Source organism: Hoplias malabaricus, chromosome 8, assembly GCF_029633855.1.
Source record: "Hoplias malabaricus isolate fHopMal1 chromosome 8, fHopMal1.hap1, whole genome shotgun sequence".
NCBI lineage: Eukaryota > Metazoa > Chordata > Actinopteri > Characiformes > Erythrinidae > Hoplias > Hoplias malabaricus.
Genome location: NC_089807.1, coordinates 32,138,057 through 32,157,149, shown reverse-complemented (window position 1 = coordinate 32,157,149; position 19,093 = coordinate 32,138,057). Strand labels below are relative to the sequence as shown.

The 19,093-nt window shown below is 37.4% G+C and overlaps 1 protein-coding gene across 2 annotated transcripts in view; it reads left to right on the top strand.

The window, feature by feature from the left end:
- The window catches only part of atl1 (atlastin GTPase 1), a 76,505-nt gene extending 59,320 nt beyond the window's left edge, over nt 1–17,185 (top strand). For both annotated transcript variants that reach the window (XM_066678988.1, XM_066678987.1), the window contains exons 4-15: nt 3,754–3,888; nt 3,992–4,096; nt 5,391–5,441; nt 6,012–6,068; nt 6,208–6,300; nt 7,506–7,644; nt 7,724–7,851; nt 8,190–8,246; nt 9,786–9,857; nt 12,311–12,742; nt 13,630–13,644; nt 14,001–17,185. In XM_066678988.1, coding sequence (XP_066535085.1) covers nt 3,754–3,888; nt 3,992–4,096; nt 5,391–5,441; nt 6,012–6,068; nt 6,208–6,300; nt 7,506–7,644; nt 7,724–7,851; nt 8,190–8,246; nt 9,786–9,857; nt 12,311–12,742; nt 13,630–13,644; nt 14,001–14,102 — 1,386 coding nt within the window. In that variant the 3' untranslated portion in view covers nt 14,103–17,185. The remainder of the gene's footprint in view (nt 1–3,753; nt 3,889–3,991; nt 4,097–5,390; nt 5,442–6,011; nt 6,069–6,207; nt 6,301–7,505; nt 7,645–7,723; nt 7,852–8,189; nt 8,247–9,785; nt 9,858–12,310; nt 12,743–13,629; nt 13,645–14,000) is intronic.
- The last annotated feature ends 1,908 nt before the right edge of the window (nt 17,186–19,093 follow it).

Here is a 19,093-nt window from a genome sequence, read left to right as displayed (position 1 = left end):
GAAAATGTGGCACTGCTTAAAAGAAAAAGTATGAGACAAAAAGCTCGCCGGATGGTACAATGACAAAACCAGTACCTGATCAACCAAGCTGGAAGTGTTCCACTCTGCCTGGAAGGATAACTTTATAGATTATAGAAATGCCCTGACTAAAAATTACTTATTACTGAGTAATCAACCATCACAGACAAAGGGAAGTAGTCTAAACATGAAGGTGGCAGAACTCAATTTCCACCGAGTTAGAACTTGAGTGGTATATGCACATAGACTGTATTCAGACACAACTAACATCACATCCTTCAGGAGGAGCTTAGGGGAAGGTGGTATTGTCAATCTATATATGCTGTATTTTTCTACTACTCAATGTTCAGTCTAGCTCCGCTGAATCCACGGTACATCATTATATCTTGCAACTGCTTGCTGTAAAGGTTTTCCATTTTTCATCAAATTTGAGAGACGTCCCATTTTTCCTACAGTCTTTATGGACTTTTTTAATAATAAAATTGAGAATATTAGACAAAAAACTCAACCCACAGTATTAAATCCGACCTGGCTGTCACCTGATGTGGCTGATATCAAACATAGTGTAATTGTAAAAGAAAGACTTGAAACATTTTACCCACTTCCACAGTGAGAAATAGAGATTATCACCTCTGCAAACTGTACAACTTGCACACTTGATGCAATTCCCACAAACTTACTCAAAGAAGTACTAACGGCTATTATGAATCCTCTTTTAACTATAGTAAACTCATCCCTTAGTCTGGGCCATGTACCCAAAGCTTTTAAACCAGCAGTTATTAAACCTATGATCAAGAAACCAAATCTTGATGCTAGCATATTGTCTAATTACAGGCCTATTTCTATTCTGCCATTTCTATCCAAGATCTTAGAAACCAGATAGACCACAATATTCTCCTACAAATTTTTGAAAAATATGGTTGGAATTAAACAAAGATTAAAGAAGATAGAGGACTGTGTAAAAGATGTAAAAGGCTAGATGTTGCATAACGTCCTCCTCCTAAACAACAACAAAACAGAGGTCCTGCTTTTGGGTCCAAAGGTAGCAAGAAATAAATCAGATTTCATTTTAAATCTTGCTGACTTTCCAGTTAAACCTGGTTCAGCAGCAAAAAATCTTGGTGTCATAATTGACCTGGATTTATCATTTGATCAACACATAGGCAGTATCACTAGGACAGCTTTTTTACATCTTTGCAACATTGCCAAGTATAGAAATGCCTAATCCCTGCAGAATGCAGAAACATTAGCACATGCCTTTATTATTTCAAGGCTTGACTATTGTAACGCACAACTGTCAGGATGCACAAGCAGAAATTTAAGTAAACTTCAACTAGTTCAAAATGCTGCAGCCAGGGTCCTCACTAAAACTAGAAAATTTGAACATATCAGCCCTGTTCTATCATCACTTCATTGGCTGGCTGTTAGTCCCCCAACTCTGGAATGATTCCAGAAATTGGTCGGGAGTCAGACACAGTCGCAATCTTCAAATCTAGGCAATCTTAGTTTAGCATTTGGTAGTTAATGTTCCTCAATAGATAAACGCGGCAGATCCAGGGAGTCCATGTACACAGGGCATTATAGTAAACTGAGAAGCTGGTGCTGTCATCTCGCCGCTTCACGTAATCACTCAGGTTTGTTGACTGTGGAGCAGGGGGATGCCAGTGTTTCAGGATGTTCCTGCATCTGCTTTTAGTTAAAGCTGTTATAGTCAGATCTGCTGGAGTCATTAGCCACACTCTGGAAATATTCACACTTTCTGCTTCACAAACACCAAACAGATTAAAACTAATTCCATCTCTTTACCTTTTTCCAAGTAAACGACCGCCCACCTGTCGGGCTGGACACTGATGGATGTCTGTCGAGCTCCTCCTTCACGCTTCAGACCAGCTGCCTCCATACAGATCTTCTCCAGATCTTTCAGGTTTCAGGGCTGTTGCTGGGCAGCATTGAGTTTCAGCTCCCTCCAAAGGTTTTCTATTGAGTTCAGGTCTGGAAACTTGGCTCTGGAGGCTGGTCTGTTTTGGGTCATTTTCATGCTGGGGGACCCAGCCATGACCCATATTCAATGCTCTTACTGAGGGAAGGAGGTTGTTGGCCAAAATCCTGTGATTCATGACCCCATCCATCCTCCCTTCAATACGGCACAGTTGTCCTGTCCCCTTTGCAGAAATGCACCCCAAAAGTATAATGTTTCCTCCACCATACTTCACAGTTGGGACGGTGTTCTTGGGGATGTACTCCTCCTCCTTTTTCCACCAAAAATGGTGAGTGATACCAAAAGCTATATTTTGGTCTCATCTGACCACATAACCTTCTCCCATGCCTCCACTGAATCATCCAGATGGTCATTGGTGAACTTCAAATGGGCCTGGATATTTGCTGGCGTGAGCAGGGGGATTTTGCGTGCCATGCAGGATTTTAATCCATGAGGGCATAGTGTGTTACTAAAGGTCATCTTTGAGACTCTGGTCCCAGCTCTTTTCAGGTCATTTACTAGGTACTCCCATGTAGTTCTGGGCTGATTCCTGACCTTTCTCAGAATCACCCTTACCCCATAAGGTGAGATCTTGCATGGAGCCCCAGAACGAGGAAGACTGAGAGTCATCTTGTGTTTCTTCCATTTTCTAATAAAAGTGCCAACATTTGTTGCCTTCTCACCAAGCTGCTTGCCTATTGTTCTGTAGCCTATCCCAGCCTTGTGCAGGTCTAAAATTTTGTCCCTGGTGTCCTTGGACAGCTCTTTGGCATGCTCTTAGACTTGCTCTTGGGTATGATGGAGAGGTTGGGGTGTGATTGATTGTTTAGACAGGTGTATTTTATACAGGTACCAAGTTCAAACAGGTGCAATTAATACAGGTAATTAGTGCAGAATATGAGGGCTTCTTAAAGAAAAACTAATAGGTCTGTATGTGAGCCAAAATTCTTACTGATTGTTAGGTGATCAAATACATATTTCATGCAATAAAATGCAAATTAATTATTTAAAAAAGCACACAATGTGATTTTCTGGATTTTTTTTCTTTAGATTCCATCTCTCACAGTTGAAGTGTACCCACAATAAAAATTACAGACTTCTCCATTCTTTGTAGGTGGGAAAACTTGCAAAATTGGCAATTTATCAAATACTTATTTTTCCCATTGTATGTAGAAATGATGGATTGTAGCAGATGCATGGAACAGAAGTAAGTGAGCAGGACCCTTCCATCAGCATTATCACCTGCCAGACTGCCATTAACTCAAAGGAAATAGAGAGATGTCATTAGTTCAGTTTGTGTTTATGGATTATAGAGAATATGAATATTGTTAGTGTGGTGCTATAATGACTCCGGGACACCTCACTATAACAACCTAACTAAATAGAAAGAACTAGCAGGTAACAGACATGAGCTTCCTGAAACACTGGTATACCCCTGCTCCAGCGCCATCAAACCCAAGTGATTGCATGTTAGCAGTTGAACAACAATACCTACATAAACCTCTCCGTTTACCACAATTATCTACGTCAATGAACCCCTGGATCTACAGCCTGTATCTAAATGGAAAGATTAATTATTAAATACTAATAATTGAACTAAACAGACCTTTTAAAACAGTGTTTGACACAGATTGACACAATTTTTACCACCGTGTTACATCACCAGTCCTTTGAGTACAATTTTGTTACCTTTGTTAACTAAAAATTTATAAGATGTGTGCGAGCTCTATGAAATGTACTGTATTTGTTTGTTTAAGGCAAGCGAGGAATGGCTGGGGGATCCTGAGGAGCCTCTGATGGGCTTCTCCTGGAGAGGAGGCTCTGAGAGAGAGACCACTGGCATCCAGATCTGGAGTGAAATCTTCTTAGTTGACAAAGAAGATGGAACCAAGGTGTGATTCACAGACCGAGACATCATCTTTAGTGTTATATTACTGCAGACAGTGACAGTATTGACTATGATATAATGCTATTTATTTATTATATTTTTAAAAGGTTGCAGTGCTGTTGATGGACACTCAGGGTACATTTGACAGTCAGTCCACACTCAGAGACTCAGCTACTGTATTCGCACTAAGTACCATGATCAGCTCCATGCAGGTAACCATATGAATATGGATTCAATACTTAAAATCATGACAAACATGCTTTCACTGTGTAGAGCAGAGTTACTCAAGAATTACTATGGACTATAGACTACAAGTGATCATTCTTCAAATCACTGGTCTATAGTGGGATGTAAATGACACTTGGTAATAAAACTCAAACGCAATTATTTATTTTTTATTGTGGTAATTTCTCCTTCTGGCATCAAAATTAAGAGAAGTGACCAGTCTAGATGTAAATGATGTTTTTTGAGCTCTTGGGTTCACAAATTTATATCCCATTGTCAGGATCACAGAGCAGACTGACTTAGGTGGACACACACGCTAAAACACAACAATGTTTATTTAAACAAAATATAACTAAACAGACAGACTTGGTTAATGCAAAAACAACAACAGAAAATGAAGGTGGAGAGAAACAGACAGATGGAAGAGCAAACGACACAACGACAATGAAAAATGAATTAAGGACCAAGGAAACAAAACAAAAAGACTTCAACAGAAAGGCAACACATAGGAAGTTAATAGAGACAGACAAAGGGAGCTAAGCAGAATAGACTTAAATACAGAGTTGGACAGACTAAACCTAAACACAAAGAGATAAAGTAAACACGACAGACAGACTTAATAACATGACATAGGAAATGACAGAGACAGGCAGACCAGACTGAGTAACATGACAAGGCAACAATGGAAGAGAAACCACATGACCGACAAACATACAGAGACAAAGGGACTTAAATACACACAAGGACACCTGAGACTGGTAACAAGGGGGCAGGACTACAAATGAGACACGGAGGAGGAACATGGGCGGAGACATGGACAATAACAAACAGAGCCATGTGCTAAGAGAGCACATGGCGGGGAAAACAGACACAACAGGCCAAGGGCGTGACACCCTTTTTATGGCTTTACATGGACGATGTTGTATAACATAACAAAGACCCCGTTCAGTACCTGGGTGATCCAATCAAGTATTCAGGTAAAAGTACTGGTGTGAAAAGCGTACAATGTGTCTCGAGGATGCATATTAGTGTGAACAACATAGTCTCAATGCGTCTCCAACAGCAATGAGCACAGCGCGAATCCACCATGCTCCTCCTCCAGGAAGAATGATATGAGCAAAATGGAATACAATTGGTCACAAGTGTTAAATGCTAAACACAATGAACCCAGAGATATGTACTTTTTCTTTATTGAAGGGACTGGAAATAGCTAAGAACCCCAGGTGTATGTTGTCCATACAGACTCACACATCTCACCCTTTTTTTCTCTCTCTTCACCAGGTATATAATATATCTCAGAATGTTCAAGAAGATGACTTACAGCATCTGCAGGTAAAAGGATGTTCTGCCTCTGCAACTGTACTGAAATGCTACTAGTGATGTTTTTGGATCAGCAGAAATTTGAAAAGCAGAAGTTAAAACACAAATGAAATCAGACAGCCTTCCTGTGCAGTTGCCAAAGATCAAACATAAAGATAAAATATAATAATATATCAGCATGGCAAATATACCTTCAAAAGTACAATGCACTATTACTGGGGTCTACTCCTTTGTGGAATATAAATACAGACCTAAATTTGATGTCATATTCAGTATAATCAACTTGCCATCAACATGTGTCTCAGACCAATCCACAAAAATGTTATTAAGCAAGCTGTATTGAGCAGATGCCTAAATAAATACATACATACATACATCTTCTTTTCCGCTTTTCCATTTCAGGGTTGCGGTGCCTAAATAAATCAATAAAATATTTTTCTCCAGCTTCTAAAGAATTTGTAAATACATTTTTGCAAGTTGATAAATGGGGCCTTAGAGAGGCATACATATATACAGTCCAGATTTACACATCTGCCTAATCTTTCAATATGTTGGCATGCTTTCCTGAATATTCTTCTGCAGCTATTTACTGAATACGGCAGACTTGCCATGGAGGAAACATTCCTTAAGCCTTTCCAGGTATGTGTTGTAAGTCATCATATTACAAGAGTAAGTTTTAGTTGCAGTTAATTGTTGATGTGTACATTTTGAGCCAGGAATGTTGCATTTTAAACCATTTGTTTTCAACTATTTTTTTCCATGACCCCCCCACCCCCAGTCACTGATTTTCTTGGTGCGAGACTGGAGTTTTCCATACGAGTTTCCCTATGGGCAGGATGGAGGAATGAAATTCCTGGAGAAAAGACTAAAAGTATGAGCTCTCATCTGGGTCATTGCTGTAAAGTTTGTTTGTGTGTGGTAACTGACTCTGTTATTTATGTGCATTATTGTGGAAGCTGCAGTTTTGTCTAGCAGTGCAGAAACGGACAGTATTTCAGCTCATTTGTTGTTCTAAATAGAAAAGAGCAACGTTACATCTCATGTTTTTTTTTAACTTTCCTGTTAGCAAAGTTATATTAAATATTCCTGTATCCTTTAAATTTCTGTTCAAATTCAAAACAAAGTACAAGCAAAGTAGCATTAAACAAAAGCATAAAACAAAAATACATATGTTTTCCCTTAATCAAATAAATCAGCCTATCTAAAATTAAAAGAAATAATCAAGAATGCAAGAATAGAAAAGTGTTCTTTATGCTTGTGCATTGTGGGCTACATGCTGTTTTGGGACACTCTCAAACTGTTCCATGGTGTAAATAGGTATTTTATGACCTTTCCCACAGTATGCCATTTAGTTTATCTCCATTTCTACATATCGCCTCTGTCCAATTTTTCATTGTATCTCCAAAATATAGAGACAAATATAGAGATACATGTCTCTATATAAAAAATGACAAATATAGAGATACATGTTCTTCATTGGTCAGCGACAATGTATACACTATATGGCAAAAGTCTTCACTCACCCATCCAAATCACTGAATGTAGGTGTTCCATATACTTCCATCGCCACAGGTGTATAAAACCAAGCACCTAGGCATGCAGACTTCTTCTAAAATCATTTGTTAAAAATTCGATCGATCTCAGGAGCTCTGTAAATTCCAGCATGTTACCATGATAGGACGCCACCTTACTTCTAAACATTTCACAGTCAACTGTAAGTAGTATTACAACAAAGTAGAAGTGATTGGGAACAACTGTAACTCCACTACAACGTGGTTGGACACAAAAAAAAAGACAAAGCAGGGTCAGCGGATGCTGAGGTTCATAGTGTGCATTAGTTGCCAACTTTCTGTCAATCACTACAAACCTCCAAATTTCACATGGCCTTCAGATTACCTCAAGAACAGTGCATAGAGAACTTCAAATGGAATAGGTTTCTATAGCAGAGCAGCTACATCCAAGCCTTACATCACTAAGCCCAATTCAAAGCCGTGTTGTAAAGCACACTGCCACTGGACTGTAGAGCTGTGGATACACGTTCTCTATAAGAATATTTGTGCTTGTGTGTGTGTGTAGATTTCAGAGAACCAGCACGAAGAGTTGCAGAACGTAAGGAAACACATCCACTCCTGCTTCACCAACATCTCCTGTTTCCTCATGCCTCACCCTGGCCTCAAAGTTGCCACCAACCCTCACTTTGATGGCAGACTCAAAGGTGTATATATATGATTATTATACAGTTGAAAATTGCATTTTTGGATGACTGATTTCTGATCAGTAGATCTGCATTGTAGAAATTGATCGAGAATTCATCAGTAACCTGCAGGTGCTGGTTCCATGGTTACTTAGCCCTAAAAATTTGGATGTGAAAGAAATCAATGGCAGCAAAATTACCTGCAGAGGTCTACTGGAGTACTTTAAGGTAAAGTACTTTAACACAGTTGTCCCTAAGATCAATTTTGTATGAATTTTCATTAATTTGGTAGTTAAAGTCTATTTGTGTAGTAGGTCACTGAAGAAAATGTTTTACAAGCACTGATTTAACACAACAGCAGAGAGAAACATAAGAGAATGTTATTTCTTTTTTTGTAGACAGAATTTTTTTGATTCTTGAAACAACTGGTTAATTTATGTTAATAGCTAGTACTTTATACAGATGTTGAGCTCACTGGGTGTGCATATATCACAGAAAGATGATGTATGTAATTATGAAAAAGTATAAGATAACTGAAATTAGCAATGTGAAATGTTTGCATTTAGGCATACATAAAAATTTACCAGGGAGAAGAGCTTCCTCACCCAAAATCCATGTTACAGGTACTGTACAACTTTAACACATATTACAGCCTTTTATACTTTTGTTAACATTAATGTGTACAGGTGCTGGTCATAAAATTAGAATATCATGAACAAGTTGACTTCTTTCAGTAATTCCATTCAAAAAGTTAAACTTGTATATTATACTCATTCATTACACACAGACTGATATATTTCAAGTGTTTATTTCTTTTAAATTTGATGATAACTGACAACTAATGAAAACCCCAAATTCAGTATCTCAGAAAATCAATATTGTGAAAAGGTTCAATATTGAAGACTACTACATGCTAATCAGCTAATTACCTCAAACACCTGCAAAGGCCTTTAAATATTCTCTCAGTCTAGTTCTGTAGGCTACACAATCATGGGTAAGACTGCTGAATTGACAGTTGTCCAAAAGATGACCATTGTCATCTTACACAAGCAGGGCAAGACACTAAATGTCATTGTAAAGAGGCTGGCTGTTCACAGAGCTCTGTGTCGAAGCACATTAATAGAGAGGCGAAGGGAAGGAAAAGATGTGGTAGAAAAAAGTGTATAAGCTATAGGGATAACTGCACCATGGACAGGATTGTGAAACAAAACCCATCCAAAAATGTGGGGGAGATTGCCTGAGCTAAAGACAAAAAGGACTGGACTGCTACTGAGTGATCCAAAGTTATGTTGTCTGATGTAAGTAAATTTTGGATTTCCTTTGGAAATCAAGGTCCCAGAGTCTGGAGGAAGAGAAGAGAGGCACAGAATCCATGTTGCTTGAGGTCCAGTGTAAAGTTTCCACAGTCAGTGATGGTTTGGGGCACCATGTCATCTGCTGGTGTTGGTCCACTGTGTTTTCAATGCAGTCGTCTACCAGGTAGTTTTAGAGCACTACATGCTTCCTGCTGGTGACCAACTTTATGGAGATTCAGATTTCATTTTCCAACAGGACTTGCCACCTGCACACACTGCCAAAGCTACCTGGTTTAAGGACCATGGTATCCCTGACCTTAACCCTATGGAAGATCTATGGGGTATTGTGAAGAGGAAGATGCAATATGCCAGATCCAACAATGCAGAAGAGCTGAAGGACACTATCAGAGCATCCTGGGCTCTCATAACGCCTGAGCAGTGCCACAGACTGATTGACTCCATGCCACTCCACATTGCTGCAGCACTTCAGGCAAAAGGTGCCCCAACTAAGTATTGAGTGCTGTACATGCTCATACTTTTCATGTTTATATTTTTCCATTGGCCAGCATTTTTAAAAATCCTTTTTTTGCATTGGTCTGAAGTAATATTCTAATTTTGTGAGATACTGAATTTAGGGTTTTCATTAGTGGTCATCAAATTAAAAAATATACACTTGAAATATATCAGTCTTTGTGGAATCAATGAGTATAATATGAAGGTTGAACTTTTTGAATTGAATTACTGAATTAAATCAACTTGTTCATGATTTTCTAATTTTATGACCTGCACCTGTACATACTGATTTTGTCCAGCTTTGCCAGTGTGTTTGATAATGATTTGACTGCATTCTGTAATGTTTGTTTGCAGGCCACTGCTGAGGCCAATAACCTGGCAGCTGTAGCTGCAGCTAAAGACCTGTACAACAAAAAAATGGAGGAGGTACAAGTGTCAAAGCAACAAAACAGCTGTCACATGCAAAACTATTTTAACAACTTTCACATTTTTACATTCACTCCATTTAATATAATGGCAAATTATACAAAGAATGTTTGTATCGTCTGCCTCATGTTTGGAGTTGCATTCGGCTATTATCAAGTCTGTTTCCCCAGACTTGCTCCAAGCTTTACAGTGCACCTACTCCTGCACAGACACTTCTTCTACTCCTCCCGCTGCGACCGGTATGAAACCCTGGCTCTATCTCTGCTGCCAGCGTGCGGCCTCCCTTTTCCTCCTTTTCTAGCTGAACAACCCCAGTGCTCCGGAACTTCAGTGTCCTGTTACATTGCACCCTGGTCTTGCTTGTCTATCAAATTTATGTCAAAATGCATAACCATAGAGAAGTTAAAAAGAAAACATAAAACTAGAGACAATAATAAAAATAGTATGAAATGTAGAGAGCTTAACAGTTCAAACTTTAATTCCATTTCCAATAAGGGGAGCCAGATGATTAGGTGCAATTCAACTGAATTTGGAAAAAACAGCCAATATTTGATGCCATGTCTAGTGAAACATCACAAGAAGAACAAAAAGTGCAACATTGTTTACATTTGGCTGGAATATATTTGGTTATTTCATTTTATGGGGTATATTATATATTCAACTACTTTTTTTTTCAAATACTTTTTGCTAAGATAAAACTTCTAAATATTGCCCATGGGATATTGCATACAAGTTTAAGCTTGGTACATGCTAGTTTTGTGCCTTAATGCACATTTGGGTTTTCCAGGCCAAAGGTTGAATGTTGTTATTCTAGGCAATACACTGACAGAATATTATTGCAACATTTATAATAATAATAATAATAATCAATCCTTTATTTGTCCAACTTGCAAGCAGCAACAAGCCACAAAGAATGAAGGTAGAAATATCTGTACCAGACAATAAATAGAATAACAATAAATAGCTAAAAACTAATACAGATTAAAAACAAAACATTGAGAGATATATACATAATGATAAACATACCCTCCATAAACATGACCCTCTTCCCATTGAAAATGCAAAAGTTGGATCCAAAATGGCTGTCATGGTCACCACTTATCTTGAAAAGTTTTCCCCCTCCCATATACTAATGTGCCACAAACAGGAAGTTAATATCACCAACCATTCCCATTTTATTTTGGTGTATCCATATTAATGGCCCACCCTGTGTGTGTGTGTGTATATATAAATATATATATAAAATGAACACTGATATATATATGGAATGAACAGTGTACATTTTATTAGTTCTTAGACTGAATGTAGAATGAGAGAAACAAAAAAACAGCTTGTTTATTCATTTTCGATTTGAACACACGAAGACATTCGTTTCTGTCCCCAAAGCTAATATACGGTTCATTATTTTGATTGGGAAGTGCAGGTGGGCTTAAAGCACTATTTTCATTTCATTGGTCTGTCTGAGCGATGACCTGTTCTTTAGCGACTAGCAAGTGTATAGAGCTGGTCCTGTGTTCAACGCCTGGGGGGGAATCCGCATTGTTCCTCCTGAATCTGAGGTTGGTTCAACTATCAGTCAGACTCTCTTCTCTAGTAACCCCCCCCATAGACCTTACCAGGGAGGCTGAGGACTGATCTCCCCTGTAGTTGGAACACACCCTCTGATCCCCCTTCTTAAAATAGGGGAAAGGGCAAATGCAATAACACAAACTTTATTTAAACAAAAAGACCTGGACAGAGAGACTTGGACAGATAGAGAGCTAAACAGAGACCTATACAGGGAGAGCTAGACAGGGAGAGCTAAACAGAGACTTAGACAGGAGACCTAAAGAGAAACCTAGTCTAGAGGAATGGATACAGAGAAACCTAAACTAGAGACAAATACAGAGAGACCTAGACTGAGTAGAGACACAAACAGACAAACCAAATGAGCACACGAAGCACAAGGAAGGAAATGTCCAACAAAGAAGCAGTCGCACAAAGGAACTTAAATACACAACACAGAAAAGGAACACCTGGGACAGCTAACGAGAGGGCAAGACTACAAAGGAGGCACAACGAGAGGGTGGAGCTAAGGCGGGACTAGGGCAGAGACAGGAACAATAACAAACAGAGACGTGTTAGAGCACATGGTGGGAAAAACCAACACAGAACAGGGCTAGGGCGTGACACATTAAGAAACAGCCCTTTTACTGGACATTATACTGGCCTATATATTTTCTGTATGTATTTTTTAAATCCTATATTAAAAATGTTTAAATGTTCATGTGGGATCATTTGATTGAAAGGAAGAAATGTAAAATTAACAAATTATCCTTTTTGTAAAGCACTTACTGCCAGTAAGTTAGTTTGTTGTGACTTGAATATGATTCTCAGAAATATAGATAAGTGTAATTGTGTAGTAGTCTTAGCACATGCTTTTTCTCCTCCCTTTGGGTGTGTGTTTGTGTCAGGTGAGTGGTGGTGACAGGCCATTTCTAGCTCCTAATGAGCTGCAGGCGCGGCACACTGAGATCCGGGAGGAGTCTATAGCTGTGTTCCGTGGGGTGAAGAAGATGGGAGGAGAAGAGTTCAGCCGTCGGTACCAGCTGCAGCTGGAAGCAGAAATTGATGAGCTGTTTGTGCAGTACATCAAACATAATGACTCCAAAAACATATTCCATGCTGCTCGAACACCCACCACGCTCTTTGTGGTCATCTTTGTCATGTACGTGTCTGCTGGGATCACAGGCTTCGTGGGTGTGGATTTGATCGCCAGTGTGTGCAACATGGTGCTGGGATTTGCCCTCATTACTCTCTGCACCTGGGCATACATACGCTACTCTGGAGAGTACCGCGAACTTGGAGCATTGATAGACCAAGTGGCAGGAGCACTGTGGGACCAGGTGAGCAGACCTTACTTTAGTTTACACAAGTTATTCTTCTTTCTGTCTTACTTTTCAAGGTATTTAAACATGAAGCTTTTTTCAACTTAGTAAGCTTGTCCCATTAAGTACAGTATGTAATGGGACATCGTGTAAAATACAATAAAACATGAATATGTGATTTCTTCACTCCTTAGAAGGTTTTTTTAATTGACAAATGTAAAAAAAATATTTCCTGTGTTTTCACTGACCAATGTATTTGTACACATAAACAAATTTAGCATTAGATGCTCACAAAACACTCCCAAAAACTTTGGGTGGGACAACTTAGTAAAACGTTTATAGAAAATTCATGTCACAGAAGTAGTTTTCCAAGAACAAATATGTGATTGTTTATCGCTTTATGCTAAATAAATTGTGAGAAAATTGTCTCATTAACAAAATGCCAGGCCTCATTCTGAATAAGTTACAACAGCATGGCTTTGTGAGCTAGACAGGACTGACTGCAGCCTATATCTGCCTCCTAATGAATATATATGGAAAGAAGAATCAGATACAGGACAGGGCAATCAGAAAAAGCAACCACAGACTGTTGAGCAGGTCAAGAGTGTGCAGACAGTATGAATGGGCAAAAACTCCACTTGCAAAACTGCAACAATTAGTAGAATACTTTGCCAATGTAAAAAGGTGTATATGTTGCAGGCATCAATTTCTAAATTATTTTTTAATAATTATATTTAACAAATAGAATAAAGTTGGGCTTTGGAAATAGGGCTTGTCTATACACACACACACATATATATATATATATATAAAAGAGCTTGTAGCACATAAGAAGAGCACTTTTTGTATTCCACATTTTATAATATTTACATGTTTTTTTTAATTGTTATTTTTTTTCTCTTTAGGGAAGCACTAATGAGGTAAGGAAAAGACAGGTCTTTACTCCTGTACTTAAATTGTTTCCTCTGTAAAATCAATATGAATTGCTTGAACGTAATCAAACCACTTAGTACAATTTAACCCCTTAATTAACTGCTATTATCTAGTGGCCAGTTTTCATTAATGTTCATGATAATTTCTGACTTTTTTATAGCAAAATAGAGCCTAACATATCATATTGTTCTATGTAGTTGTTTGCCAGTGATTTCTTATACTGAATCCTTTAAAACTCAAATGACTTGGTTATCTGTTCAGTTAATCAGAGTAATTGATTAGTTCATGCTTTCACTAATTTACTTTAATTTCTTCTCTAACCATATCTTCCTGTGTCTCACAGGCATTGTATAAGTTGTATAATGTGGCAGCTAGTCACAGACAGCTGTATAGCCATGCTTTTCCCGGACACCAAACTGACCAACAGGACAAGAAAAGAAACTGACTGCATCTGCCGCACTAACATACACAGGCACAAACATACATCAACTCTGTAGCACTGACGATTCGGACATAACATATTTGAGATTTTTGAATCATATTCTAAACCTGGCAAAAATTAAGGAATCACCACACAGCGCGTATCAAACAAATCACAGAATCACTTCACACATTAGCTTTGTAGAATTGCTGCAGGATGGATCTCTACATTGTGATTCCATAATTTTTCCCTATACCTTATCTTGACAAAGAAAAATCTGGAATTAAATATTTTGATTTGTTTATATTTTACAAAGCCAGAATGTTTAGCTCTTTAAGAAAGAAAAGGCTAATCTGTGTCAAATTTGTGATTTGTTAATTTGAAAAAATTAAAATCTGGGTCAACATCCTCTATGTCTGGTGACTCCATTATATTTTCCAGGGGTAGTAACATGGCCAGAGAAAGATAAGATAATGAAGGACAAGAAAAAGGGGAAAAAAGGAGGTGAGAGAAAAAATTATATTGTGCCTGTATTAGAAAAAAAAATGCTTAATTTGCTGTCGCTACCACCACCACTGAGAGTTCATCTGGTAAACCAGTGAGGACTAGCATCTCAGGTGTTTGAAGCAGCACAGATTTCAGCTAAACTAAAAGTCCTAAATATACATACATATGATAGAGGTACATTATTGTCACTAAAGATACAAACAAAGTGAATCTTTGTAATCTTTCATTAGAGTGTAAAATAAAATAACATAAGTCATGGAGATGAAATGGGGCATATGAAATTAAGAACATTTTAAAACCTACAATTATAATAGAATAAGGTACAATTATGTTCCCTAATTAAAGGTTAAGGCTAACACCACAATGAACATTTTACTAGCAGTGTATGTGGTTGCATCCAGTCTCATCCAGTGTGCCTTTAATGTGTATAGGGTAGTTCTAAGCCACTCATTTTGGATATCTAATTAGTCAAAGGTTTAATTCCGTCTACCAGCATTTCATTCAGGTAACATATATTCAACAGTGTTTACAGACTTATGTTTGATAGGAGATAAAATGGATATAACACTAACCTCTCAGGATTTATCAGTGATTGAACTGGGAATTTGTAATTTAAGGGACACCTAATATTTCACTGGAAATTTAACTTCAAAATGTATGTAAATGCAGCGGTTAGGGTTATTTGTTGGAGGGAGATTTGGAGCAATGCAGAATTGAGAAGTTAGGTAGAAACAATAAAATTTAGCATGCAGGTATTTGAGTTTTTTTTTTTTTTTCCTATAAATTCCAACCAAAGACAAGCTAGTAAAATCATTACAAATTTACTAAATTATTGTAAACAAAACATAATGTACACTATATGGACAAAGGTATTGGGACATCTCCATATTTCACCTACAGGTGTTTTTATGTAATAACATTTTTAATCCACAGGCATTACAGATTTACAATTGCTGTAACCACTTTGTAGTCACATTTTCTGAACACAATTAGAAAATAAATAAATAAATATATTGAAAAAAATGCTTGCACACAATATGAAGGAAATGGAAACCTAATGTTCAAAACTTTAGATGTAGTACAAGACATCTACTTCTGGAACATTAGCAGATGGAAAGCTATTTTGAAATAACTAATAAGCATAGTAGAATGAGATCACTGACCCATTTAGAAGTAACTGATTTAAGTATATGAACCACAGCTGATTCCAGTTTCAATCGAAGATATAAGCAGGTGTTGAAGTGCTGTCAGTGACATGGACACATTAAAAGAGGCTTTCTACATTGAGTGTGGTACATTGAGTGTACATTGAGCACCATACAGGAGCAGAGAGAGTGTGAAATAGAAAAAGAAAAATGTCTGGACAAGGGAGAGATTGACAGAGGACTGTTTTTTGTTGATCATTTCAATGTCATGACCCTAATGTAACGGCCCAATGTCATGACAATTTTACTTCACCAAGTCTGTCATGAACTCTGTTTTGTCTACCATACAGAAAATATTAATCATTTACTTGTACCTAGTAAGTTACATATAAAACAAAACAAAAAAGAATGGATGTCATAACACCTATTGTTTGCTTGTAGAACTGACACATGGAAATTAATGCTGTTTCTATAATGGCATCAACTGTTAGTATTTTTGTGAGTCTTTGTTCTATGATTGACTGTATGGAAACTGAGAAAATGTGCTAGTGTTGTGAAAGTTTGACTTTGATATTTAGGTGGGCTTTGACAGTGTTACTGTTTGTAGAGAAAGTTTTGTTTGCATTTTGAAACACAGAGTTGGTATTTAATGAACAAAATGTGGTTTAAGCAGAAAATAAAATATCTGGCTAATTGTGTGATGTCGTATTTTTGTGTTAAGATAATGTTAACTGCTTGTTAACACAAAAATGTAATATGAATTTGGTTCTTCTTCACACCTATAAAACAGCATGTTTGGAAATCCACTCCATACACTTCCACTTTTCAATAACACAACTCAGAGTTGATTATGGAACATCTAGGGGAAATATTTTACAAACAGACTTTTTGCAACAGTGACCTTCTACTACAGTACCACACTTGAACTTTACATGATTTTTAAGGTAGGCTGCATGGCTAGGTACTTGATTTTGTGCACCTGTCGCAATGGGACTTAATGAAACACCAGAATTTAATGATTAGTTGGTCTCTCCCAATATGTTTGTCCATATAATTTATTTCTGAATTCTTCTCTAATCTGAAAACTAACTGTACAAAAAGGCTCTCAAGTGCTGGGAAAAAGTCATTCTCTCTCACAGTTCTTCATGAGTAAGGTACTAACAAGATAAGATACCCTACCTAGCCTAAAGATTTATTTCTGCCTCATCTTCAGCATAAATCACCATTAATGTTGCAGATAGAAATCAGGAACACAATTACAAATTGTCTTCTTAAAGGAAAAAGCAAAGTTTATAAAAACAGCATTAAGACATGCTTCATGTATCACACTGGTTTATGCTGCAGCTCTCCTCAAGACATTTTGAAATTAGCTCATGTTTCGCCACCAATCATTTGTATTCAATTTACTTTGTGAGTATACACTGATACTAATGCAGATTTTGAAATAATGTACAAATGATGTGTTTTGACTGTTATAAAAAGTTTTAGTTGTACTCCTTTCTTGTAATAAATGGAGACTGAGAGGTGTGACTGGCACTAAAAGTTTATTCAAAACATTAAAAAAAGCAAACAAACAAGACATTAATAAGTGTAGTTTTGACTGAAAAAAATATTATGCACCAACACTTATCCCTAATCTGAAAAAGATATGTGAAAAAGAAAGGCTTAGAAAACAAAACAAACAGTAAGTAAAACTGACCAATAAAACTGAGATACCGAGAGAGCCCATTGGAGATGCACTGAGATTCTGTAACATTTGTAAAGAGCACGTACAAGATGTGCCTTATAATACTTTTGGAAGTTATATCTTATTTAAAATTAAGATGCATGGATAAGGGGTGCATGGATAGTGATATAAGTATAATGCACTGTAAGGCAGTTGAAGCTCATAGATCTCTATTTAAATAGTGTATTACAGAGGGACCATACAAACATATTCAGCTATAGTTGCAGCTCAGAGGTTACAATAATTTGGAATGAGAAATAATGTTAAAATATATTTGCCACTACAGCTCAGTTTATTAATTGCTTATTTTATATAATTCCTGAACTGTTTAATGAAACATGCTGTACTCTCAGGGTTGTGGGTTATCATAAAATGACTGTTACCTCTTACCTATTCATGGACTCTTCTGAAGCATTTAAAGTAAGGAAAGATCCCAGAGAGCCGAGACACGGCCAATAACACATCGAGTCCTGTCACACCTAGGCAGCGTTTGATATAAGTGCCTTCATTTCAGCAGTGTTCAATGGGTGTATCTCTGTGGACAACCAATCAGAAACCTGCTCTTGCATCCAGCAATAAGCTTAATGCTGTTGAATTGAATTTTAATATTTATGGAAAAAAATGCCATATTTGCGGGAGAGCCGTAGGCTGGATTGGATAATGCTGTCCCATCAAATGCAGTATCTCATTATCCTCTGTTGCACTAAGACTAATACTGAATATATTTTACATAATTAGATGTTGTAGTTGTCTTTTAGGATCATCAATCAAGTCTAGTAAAGTTCGGTTTCCTCTTCCAGTCCCCAGTTTTCACTGCAGTACCTTGGTCCAATATTATTTACATTCTATTATTTTAACCTTTTATAGACAGCCTATAAAATTCTCAGCAGAAGAAAAACAGGAATATTTAAATAAATTTCCAGCACAGCACAATTTTCCCGAACATTTGAATGTTAGCATTTGCAGGATGTGTGCGAAACCTGCAAATGCTAACAAAAAAGCAAATAACATTACAGTGAAGTACTCTCACCGCACTGCTTACTCTGGGCGTAACTGCTGACATTAATGCGAACACACATTCTCTGTATATTTGTATATTCCTGAGAATATACAAAGGGCACAGTACAGTAACGTCATTTCCCTCCAAGTGGTAGCCCTGGGTTCTATTGCCTTGAGTTTCTATGGAAATTTCTATTCTATAAGTACACCACACTAATAGAAGTCTTGGACCAGATCCGCATTTCTAGCATGATTAGAACTTGGATAAGTGCATCTGCATTTTTTTTCCTCAGATCATCTAACAATCTAAACTATGAGGAAATTATAACCTCATTATCAATACTTTATCTCAACATATGGACTGGAAAATGTTCAGGGAAACCCACACTAGGGCTGTGCGAGGGTCGCATGAAGGTGCACGAGGAACCTGGGACACCTGCAAAAACAAACGAATCCCCCCCCCTTGCTTTATGATTGGTTTAACATGTCCTAATGCAGGTGCCATTATACCTTTGACTTATATTTGACACTTTTATATAATTAGGACTGGATCATTAGTAACCATGCACAATTTGGGGCTAATCAATTTTCACAACAGAAATAACCAAAGAAATGGAAAGTTTGACAACTTTAATGAA